At 40.6% G+C, this 10,786-nt stretch overlaps 1 protein-coding gene across 3 annotated transcripts; it reads left to right on the top strand.

Annotated features, from left to right (window-relative positions):
* Positions 1–442: 442 nt before the first annotated feature.
* LOC131998095 (uncharacterized) lies at positions 443–8,726 on the top strand. 3 transcript variants are annotated; one of them, XM_059370223.1, is made up of 3 exons: positions 585–605; positions 908–1,210; positions 7,464–8,726. In XM_059370223.1, exon 3 carries the CDS (start codon positions 7,466–7,468, stop codon positions 8,408–8,410), a length of 945 nt encoding a protein of 314 aa, XP_059226206.1. In that variant the 5' UTR covers positions 585–605; positions 908–1,210; positions 7,464–7,465; the 3' UTR covers positions 8,411–8,726. The 3 variants fall into 3 exon arrangements, with proteins under 3 accessions (XP_059226205.1, XP_059226207.1, XP_059226206.1); XM_059370222.1 differs by having other exon boundaries at positions 443–1,210; XM_059370224.1 differs by lacking the exon at positions 908–1,210 and having other exon boundaries at positions 443–605.
* The last annotated feature ends 2,060 nt before the right edge of the window (positions 8,727–10,786 follow it).

Raw genomic sequence — 10,786 nt, forward strand, 5'->3', positions numbered from 1 at the left:
TGTTTGTAGTCTGCCTTCCAACACTTGTGTTGCGGCATTTTCCCCCCCCAAAAATCATTTTAGTAATTGCATTTGTTTAGCATAGTGCTAAACTTTTGCTCAGCACTGTAGTGCTAAACTTTTGCACATAACTATAACTAGCGGGTTGTCACTGCATGCATATGCAATGTATGTGTGTGTGTCAGCAGCCGCTAGTTACAAGTTTTTTCATCTCATGGTTGTTGTTGCCGTCTGCTGAATTCAATCAGCAGCCGGCTTCAGTGACAAAAGAAGAAGTCAAAATAATTATTAGTGATCGATACCTTAAACAAAACGTTCGCTCTCCCCGTGACAACAAACAAAAGCAACAAAAAAAGACAAATTAATTTTTACCTGAATTGTTAATTCTTGCTAAGTGTTGCCTAGTCTGCTAAAACTTACCTTTTTTGCTTAAATTGTTGAAAGTTAAAATTATTAAAACTATTATTGCACGAATTGATTTAACCTAAATTATATTGCACCTTTGTTACTATATTGCACTTACCCATCGTTTTGATACATAATAAATTTGTGAACTGAAAATTAAAAGTGCCAATTGTACATTCCTTGGAAAGAAAAAACAAAAGGTTTGTACACGAACATTTTTGGTCCATTCGAAGCCGAATAAGTGAATTTGTTTTACAACAAATGTACAAGTGCGTTTAATTTTTTGTGTGGAAAATTATATAGTCAGTTCAAAAAATATACATATACATACCCCATAAAACGGTGACACTTACGTTTCTATCTAAAAATAAAAATACATATATATATATATATATATATATAAAAATTGTTAAAAAGTTACTTACCTTGTTGAAAGAGTTGATACTTACCAAATTTTATAAAAACCTTCCTGCAAAATTTGTAAAAAATTACTTACCTCAAGAATTTGTGAAAAGTGCAAAAACAAAAACATTGTGAGTCTGAGCTGGCAACAGCCAGACAAGATCAAGTGAAATTTAAGTGCTGCAAAAAGCGGAACAAATTAATTCAAAGCCACTTTAACCAAACGCGGTACGGTTCGGTAAAACCCAACAACAAAATTTACAAAAAATTGAACATTGAAGAGTTCTAGAAGAGTATAGAAGAGTCTACAGCTCCGCTACCACAGTACCGCTAATTCAGCCACTGCAACCAAAGGAGCTTCACACACTCTCTTACACAGACACACAGACACAAAGAGATCAAAGTGAGTACAAGCTTGTTTTTCGTTTTTGGCGCGACAAGCCAACGAAATATACTGGTTGCTGCTAGAAAAATCTCCACCTACATTTGTATGGATGGAATTGTTCCTGCCCTTTGCTTGACCCTGTATATTTTGTATGTTTGACCCGTGCAGTTTTTAAAATTGGAAATTTGTTTGACCCGTATACATAAATTTTTGCGGTAAAAATCCTTGACCCTTGTCTTAAAGTTGCCACGTTTGAATTTGTTTTTTGTGACTTTTGCGTGGTTTTATATAAAACGAACTAACCTTATCACAATTGCTTTTCGCAAACATTTTTTGGGACAGACACCGCCATCGTGGTCGTTTGGTAAAGAGGACATTTCGCCGAGATTAAAGAAATATTTTAACAAAAAATAAAGTTCATTTTTGAAAATTTGTAACTTCGTGAAAGAATTTCATAGCGACCCCACGTATGCACTTGCCTTATACTATATGGTGAAGTGACCCAAATCAAACATTTTTATTGGCGTCGTTTTGTTGTGGTTTTGTTTCGGATTACAAATCTGAGGAACCTTTTTCGTTTCCTGTGCGGAATTTTTGGAATTGATGTTTATGTGACCCTTTCTACCGAACTCATTCTTCTGATTGTTTGATGTGATTGCTGACACTCTGGTTTTACATCTTCTGTTTTTGTACATTGTGAAGTAGAATACCTGATACGTTTTCCAAAGCCTACTTCTAACCCACCAAGGCGAAAATTGAATAAATTTTTCCATTTTTTGTGCCTAGAAATCGGGATCTGACCCTTCAAAAAGTAAATTTCTGAATAGTGGTCATACACCGACTGAGATTAACATTTTGTTTTGTCTTCTCATTCTTTGGTTTGGATAAAAATAAAGCTTGAAGGAAGAAATTTTAAACAAAATGGAGAAGGCAAAGTCTAAGAGCGATAGATTTGCGAATAGCGTCAACGATTTAGTAGATTTCGACAACACATTTGCAGCTGCAAAGTACGATGATAATATACATAGTCTTGAGGCTCTAAGGGTGGAGTTAGATTCATTGTGGGACAACGTCAAGAAATCGTACTTAGACAGTCGCGATCATATCACCGCGGCGGAAGAGACCGCCATAGATAAGAACAAGCTTCGATCTCATTACAAAGACGCGCGGGAATGCTACATGCGAGCCATAGGCGCCCTAAATGCGGACATTATGGCTTTGAAGGATCAGGCGAACCAAGAGAAGAAGGAGAGGGAATCTTTGCAGGATGTGGACTTCACGCCAGTTTCAAGGCTTCCACCTTGTGACACAGACACTTTTAAAGGTGGGTACACAGCATGGCCTACCTTTAGGGACCTGTTCAGTGCCATTTACATCAAGAACTCAAAGCTGAGTAATGTTGAGAAGCTCTTCCATCTTACGCAGAAGACCTCTGGGGAAGCAAGGGAAATAATAAGTCATGTTCCTCTTACAAATGATGGGTTTTTGTTAGCTTGGGCCAATCTTACTGATCGGTATGAGAACAAAAGGATGCAAGTCAACGAACAGTTAAAAAATCTTTTTAACCTGCCAAACGTTACAATAGACTCCTCTCAAACGGTTCAGAAGTTACAGCGAATTGTTAACACAAGTCTACAGACACTGGAGACACTTGGAGTAGATGTTAAAGGATGGGACCCACTTTTGATTTATCTTTGTTCTGCAAAATTACCGAGGCAATTTCTAGAGGAGTTTGAGAATTCACTGGAAGATTGCAAGATCCTTCCAAAATGGGCAGAATTTGATAAATATCTGACCCACAAATTTAAGACACTCGAATCTGTCGGGAATATTAAGCCGTCTTTCAGTAAGCAAAACCATAATAGGCAAGATAACTACAAAAATAATAAGTTCGTCAACAGTTTTCACACCAATGTTTCACAAAAGACACAAAACTCAGGTACAAACAATAGCGGCAATACACAGCAAAATACAACAATTCGGACCCAAAATACAAAATGCTGCCAAATTTGTAAGGCCACACATTTTATTAGGGATTGTCCGAAATTTATTGAAAAGAATATCAATGACAGAATTCACGTAGTGAAAGTTTCGCACTTATGCTACAATTGTCTGTCGACGAATCACGGTGTAAAGGAATGCAAGAGCAAGTTTACATGCCGCGAATGCAACTTGCGACATCATACAATGCTACATAAGGGACAAGAGAACCAACCTTGTAATCAAGACTCAGCTAGAGATGCAGCACAACCTAGTACTAGTGCTGCAGCTCTTACAACTCGTATACAGTCCACACCAGACACACAACAGAATAACATTGCAACTTTGACCCTTCAGGATAATCGAATTTGTGAGCATCATCCTGGGGGAACCTTACTTTTTACTGCTATAGTGCAAATAGCATCTAGAGGACAGCTATTCGATGCCAGGGCAATTATTGACTCTGGATCGCAGTCCACTTTCATTACGGAAAAACTCAAAAACAAGTTGAGTCTTCCAACTAAACGAAACTTAGTACACGTTACAGGACTTAGCCAAATTGTAGCTGAGACTTCAAATAAGGCTTGTCTATTCACCTTACGCTCTCGTATAGAACCTAGATTTGAGTTAGAAGTTTGGGCGCCTGTCTTGAAGACCCTTCCTTCTAACTTACCGCCTCATAACTTAGACCTAGCACAACTTCGAGATGTTGCCAATCTAGATTTGGCAGATCCGAAATTCTACATTAGCCAACCGGTTGATCTTCTAATTGGAATGGACATAGGACCCCTTATTTTTGACATTGGGTCCCCGATGAAATCAATCGGTGCACTACTAGCACAAAACACAGTTTTTGGATGGATTGTTGGCGGACCCATTGCACAGAAAGCTGCGGGTGGTAACCGAGTTTCTCTTCACAACACCATCTCAATAGAAAGAAAACTCACACGATTTTGGGAGGTGGAGGAGGCCCCCAAAAAGATTTTGAGGTCAGAAGAGGACATGTTTTGCGAACAAAACTTTAAAGACACTGTAAGGCGCAACTCTAATGGGAGATATATTGTGACCCTCCCTTTTAGGAATTGTGAAGAGTTGGGAAACTCGAGGAATATCGCAATGGCACAGTTCTACAGAATGGAAAGAAAGCTCCAAAAGACACCTGAGATCAAGGAACAGTACGACAATGCCATTCTGGAATATCTGGAACTAGGACACATAAGGAAAATTACGGCACAGGAGATAACAAAGACTCCGAATTACTATTTGCCGCATCATGCTGTCATTAAGCCAGACCGACTCACTACAAAGCTTAGGGTAGTTTTCAACGCGTCAAGTCCGTCGTCGAACAGAAGGAGCCTAAATGATAACTTGTTTGCTGGACCCATTCTGCAGCAAGATCTTGTTTTACAAATTTTGAAGTGGAGGTTCTTCAAATACGTATTTAATGCGGATGTCACAAAAATGTATAGACAGATTCTTCTCGACCCTAGTCAGACACAATTCCAGAGAATACTTTTTAGAAAATCTCCAAAGGACCCAGTTGAGGATTTTGAGCTCTTGACTGTAACATTTGGAGTAAACTGCGCACCTTTCCTTGCAATCCGGACACTTCTTCAACTTGCGGAAGACGTGACGGACACATACCCCCTTGCATCAAAGATTATTCGGGAGAATCTGTATGTTGACGACGTGTTAGCCGGGGCTCACACGATCGATGGAGCCATAACTTCAAGAAAAGAGTTGATCGCGGCCTTGAACTCGGCTGGATTTCAGCTCATGAAATGGACATCTAATGATCATAAGATTATACAAGACTTACCGGCAGAACAACTTCTTCCAGTAAATTGGCTGGAGCTTTCGGAAGACTCCTCAACAAAGACTCTTGGCATCCGGTGGAATACTTCTGGGGATTATTTCACCTTTACACAACCGGCATTAGAAATCAGAGAGTCTTATACGAAGAGAGAAGTTTTATCGGCCATAGCAAAATTGTTTGACCCCTGTGGGTGGCTAGCCCCAATTGTTGTTGTAGCAAAGCTAGTCATGCAACAGGTATGGCTAGACAAAATCGACTGGGATGATACGCTAAAGTCAATAACGTTGATAAATTGGCAGAATTTTGTTAAAAATTCAGAGGCAATGGAATCGGTTAAAATTCCAAGGTGGATACGCTTCACACCTGGTTCCAAAGTGGAAGTACACGGTTTCTGTGATGCCTCCGAAAGTGCATATGGTGCAGCATTGTATATTAGGGTGGAACATGACAACCACCAAACCGACACCTTTCTATTAGCTGCAAAGACCCGCGTTGCTCCCATCAAAAAGATTTCCTTGCCGAGACTCGAACTTTGTGGGGCAGTACTTCTCTCAAAATTAGCTTCAGCAACCATGAACAATCTTCAGATTATGAATTTTAAGACCCAGTTTTGGACTGATTCCACAATCGTTTTGTCGTGGCTTAGGAAACCGGCTTGTGCTTGGAGTACATTCGTTGGAAACCGCGTTTCAGAAATTTTAGAGAATGTTGGCAATGAAAATTGGCGCCACGTAGACTCCGAGAGCAACCCTGCGGACATTGCTAGTAGAGGATGCACTCCTTCAGACTTAAAGGAGTATTGTTTATGGTGGCATGGCCCACAGTGGTTAAAGTTTCCGAAAGACAGATGGCCAACTTATCAAGTTCCTGAAGACACAAACCTGGAGGCGAAAGCGATAAAGGTTTTTGCTACTTCAACCTTTGAAGACCCATTAGTTAGGTTTTCTTCTTTGTCGCGCGCCTATAGGGTGATTAGCTATGTTTTACGAATCTGGCGTAATACGGGGCCCAACCGATCGCATCTCAGGATTTCATCTTTGGAGATCACAGCTGAGGAAATTCAAGATGTAAAACGCCGTCTACTGATTGTGACCCAAAAACATTATTTCGCCTCTGAATATCACGAATTACAAGAGGAATCTAGAATTTCACCCAGTAGCAGCCTCTTAGGTCTTAATCCATTTATAGACTCAAGTGGACTAATGCGGGCTAATGGGCGCCTTGTACAGTGTCCTGTTTTAACTTATAACGAGAGACATCCCATTCTGTTACCATACGATGCAAGACTCACACAACTTCTAGTAGATTTCGCCCATCGAATAACTCTCCATGGCGGAAATCAACTTATGACTCGGATTTTACGCTCTGAATTTTGGATATTCAGATTAAAGCCTCTTGTCAAAAAAGTAATACATAATTGTAAAACTTGTATTTTGTACAAAAAGCATGCGCAATCACAAATAATGGCATCCCTTCCTCCCGAACGGACTTTACTCTCAAGACCCTTTACCAATACAGGGGTTGATTTTGCTGGACCCTTTAACATTAAAAACTATTCAGGTCGAGCTTGTGTAATCACAAAGGGATACGTTTGTATTTTTGTTTGTTTCGCGACAAAGGCCATACACTTGGAGGCAACTACGGACCTTTCTACACAATCGTTTTTAGCAGCCTTGGCACGTTTTATCGGTCGCAGGGGTTGTCCGGCCTGCATCTATTCTGATAATGGGAAAAACTTTGTAGGCGCTTCAGAATTACTGAAAAAGGATCGCCTAGACTTCTTGAAAACTCTCCAAAATCAAGCTTCCCAACAAAACGTTTATCAAAACCTTGTTTGGAAATTCATACCGCCGGGTGCCCCTCATATGGGTGGCCTTTGGGAGGCGGGTGTCAAATCATTTAAATCCCACTTGCGCAAGTTTATACCAAAAATGAACTTTACGTTCGAGGAATTAACCACAATTTTGACTCGAATAGAAGCTTGTTTAAACTCTAGACCCCTTAGTCCAGCCAGCGACGACCCAAATGATTTCTCGCCTTTAACCCCAGGCCACTTTCTAATTGGTACTTCGCTTCTTGCACCAGCGGAACCTGATGTTTCTGATCAGGATGTCTCGTTCGCCAATAGATGGAAACGACTGAAGATAATTTCGCAATATTTTTGTCAAAGGTGGAAGTCAGAATACTTGAAGGAACTACATCGTAGAACTAAGTGGAAGTATCCACAAGAGAACATCGCGCTAAATGACCTAGTTGTAATCCGAGACGACAGATTCCCTCCAACCGAATGGGTAATGGGTCGCGTGGAAAAAACTTATCCTGGATCCGATCAAAATACACGCGTTGTCGATGTTAGAACATCTCACGGCACCTTGAGCAGACCCATCACGAAACTGGTCAAACTTTTTTCCGCCTGACTAGGCTTTCGCCCAGTAATCAAAAAACAAAGTACTCCTCCAAAATTTTTATTTTCAGGAATGGCAGCCTACTTGCCCCGTCCAGAAGACGAGCGGCCTCAAGGAAAAGAGCGTCGTCATCGGGACGAACGAGGAGCGGAACCCCGGCCCCAACGAAATCCGTCTCGAAATCGCGACCGCGATCATGTAGATCGGCGCGGAAGACCCACTTTCTGGCAGTACTCTTGCGGTCTCTGCCAAGATGACCATGCGCTGAGCACATGCCGCCGATTCCGGGACCAGACCCCATACCAACGTTACGAAACTGTGGAGCGGCGGGGGTATTGCCGTAATTGCTTGGCGCGCAGTCATCTTGCACCTGATTGCCAGTCCATCGCAGGCTGCCGTCGCTGCGAGGAGCGACATCACACGCTGCTGCATGGGGCACCGCAGCTTGAAAACATGGAGAGGCCCGCCGATGATTTTGCTCCTGCCAACAACGCCAGACCTGCACCCACAGCATCCCCACCCTTTAAGTGGGATCTTGTCTTTGTGCCTACTGCCATGGTACGAATAGCAGAGGATGGGGTCGATACTTGGGCCACCGTGCGAGCGTTGATCAATCAATCATCTACAATGTCTCGGCTGGCCTATTCTACATTCCGGCGACTTGGACTACGATCGTGTACATACCAGGGCAACAGGTTTACAACCTTCCGATTGATGCATCGCAGCCCAAATAGCAACTGGGCACTTAAGATTAATGCACTCATCACAGATGCATTGCCTTTCCGACCCTACTCAGACCCACTTTTGGAGGACCCGACCCGTGATTTAGCGCAAGACACCCTTGCTGATACAGACCCTAGAGCCAACACGTCAATAGACTTAGAATTGGGCGCGGATGTCTATCCGAGACTGCAGAGGGATGGCCATGTCTTTGCCGGCATTGGGGATGTCAACGCATTCCAGACCACTCTTGGCTACGTCTTTGTCGGCCCCATCCGGAATATGCCTAGACACTAAGCTAACATTTTAGAAGAATTACACTTGTCACGGGGGGGCAAGATGTTTAGCATAGTGCTAAACTTTTGCTCAGCACTGTAGTGCTAAACTTTTGCACATAACTATAACTAGCGGGTTGTCACTGCATGCATATGCAATGTATGTGTGTGTGTCAGCAGCCGCTAGTTACAAGTTTTTTCATCTCATGGTTGTTGTTGCCGTCTGCTGAATTCAATCAGCAGCCGGCTTCAGTGACAAAAGAAGAAGTCAAAATAATTATTAGTGATCGATACCTTAAACAAAACGTTCGCTCTCCCCGTGACAACAAACAAAAGCAACAAAAAAAGACAAATTAATTTTTACCTGAATTGTTAATTCTTGCTAAGTGTTGCCTAGTCTGCTAAAACTTACCTTTTTTGCTTAAATTGTTGAAAGTTAAAATTATTAAAACTATTATTGCACGAATTGATTTAACCTAAATTATATTGCACCTTTGTTACTATATTGCACTTACCCATCGTTTTGATACATAATAAATTTGTGAACTGAAAATTAAAAGTGCCAATTGTACATTCCTTGGAAAGAAAAAACAAAAGGTTTGTACACGAACAGCATTCTTTTCCAAGAAGTCATCTTTCACACCAATCATTCATTGTTCGCATTTTCAAAGCTCTAGGCAAAAAAAATGTGGCAATTACTGCTTTAGAATGCCAAGATTTTTAACAGTATTTTAGATTGCTTGCTTTAAACAGTGTTTAGAAGCAATATTCAACTAAATTATGATATAATAAAGTCAAAAAAAAAATTCACAAAAATTTCAATAATTTTCTTCCAAAAAATGTATGCCTATACCCCTTTGTTCCTATTTTTTTTTTTAGTTTATTGTAATTAGTTTAAGTTTGTTATTGGAAAACGCACCACTGTCTTATTTTTATATGCCATTTATGGCCATACAACATATAAACACAAGTTCGTTGGTGTGTGCGGTTACTTAATGCTTTAATTTTATGCCTAACCAGATTCATGCCAAAATACCAATTTGCCACCATTTTGAAATGTATGACATTTATCCTTGCACAATAATTTGTCAATTTTTGGATGTTCACACAGACCACAAGAACAACAGATATAACAATAACACCAACAACAACACCAAGAACATCTCCAAAGCAACTACAGCATTCCAAGTATACGAAAATCTAAAGTGTATTGAAGGCATTGGCAAGCACCATGCTAGGCACACATACACATGTACACATTCTCAAACTTTTCATGTGAGAGACAAACATCAAAAACGAAATCCTTTCAATGAATGCTTAAACACAAACACAGACAACTAGGCACCAAAATCATCTAAGGCACACACACACACACACACACATGCAAATGCCTTGAATGGTAGTATGTGAGCATGTTTTGTAAGCATTTGTGTACGTAGCGTACGAAATCATAGTTCCACTTAAGCAAACAGTAGCACAAATGTCTGCATAAGCACGACATAAATACTTATACCATCATAGACATACAAATACGTACACAATCACATTTGTAAGGTTCATGGTAAACCTTGATTGCTTCTACATACATTGCACAAAGTATTACAGTTTGTCGGCATGCATGTGTGTGTGTGTGTGTGTGTGTTTACTACCGTATGCAAACAGACTGAACAGAAGACGAAGACCAAAAGAAAAAGTAACTCAATATTGAAGTTGGACAAAGCCGATCTTTGGATATTGTACACCAAGGGGGGTGTCGTTGCAAGGAGAAGTCTTTATAAGGGTTTAATTTTTAAACTAAGGTGCATTTTTTTACCCGCCACCTAAGAATTGGGTATAATGGAGTAATTTCGTCATTCCATTTGCAACACATCCACATATTGATCTGAGACTCAGTAAAGTACATAAATTCTTTATCGTCTTGACATTGTCAGTCGATTTAACTCTGTCCGTCCGTCTGTCGAAAGCACGCTAACTTCCTAAGGAATAAAGCTAGGTGCTCGAAATTTTGCACAAATACTTCCTATTAGAGTAGATCGGTTGGGATTGTCAATGGGCAATATCGGTCCATGTGTTGATATAGCTGCCATATAAAGCGATCACGAACTTTCACTTCTTAAGCCTCTAAAGGGTTAAATTCTTATCCGATATGGCTGAAATTTTGCATGAGGTGTTTTGTTATGACCTCTAATAACTGTGAAAAGAAAGATCCAAATCGGTTCATAACCTAATATAATTCCCATATAAAGGGACCTCGGATTTTGACTTCTTGAGCCGCTTGAGGGGGTAATTATTATCCACTTTTGCCGAAATTTTGCTCGAAATTTTCGCAAGTTGTTGGGCTTTTTAAAGCGATCTGAATGGTTCATTGGTAGGAACTACAAGGATTCTTCCTTCTCCT

The sequence above is a fragment of the Stomoxys calcitrans genome, chromosome 5, assembly GCF_963082655.1.
Source record: "Stomoxys calcitrans chromosome 5, idStoCalc2.1, whole genome shotgun sequence".
In the NCBI taxonomy this organism is placed as follows: domain Eukaryota; kingdom Metazoa; phylum Arthropoda; class Insecta; order Diptera; family Muscidae; genus Stomoxys; species Stomoxys calcitrans.

Bases quoted from the DNA above. Each gene is read 5' to 3' on its own strand.
- LOC131998095 (XM_059370222.1), top strand. From the start codon at position 7,466: ATGGCAGCCTACTTGCCCCGTCCAGAAGACGAGCGGCCTCAAGGAAAA.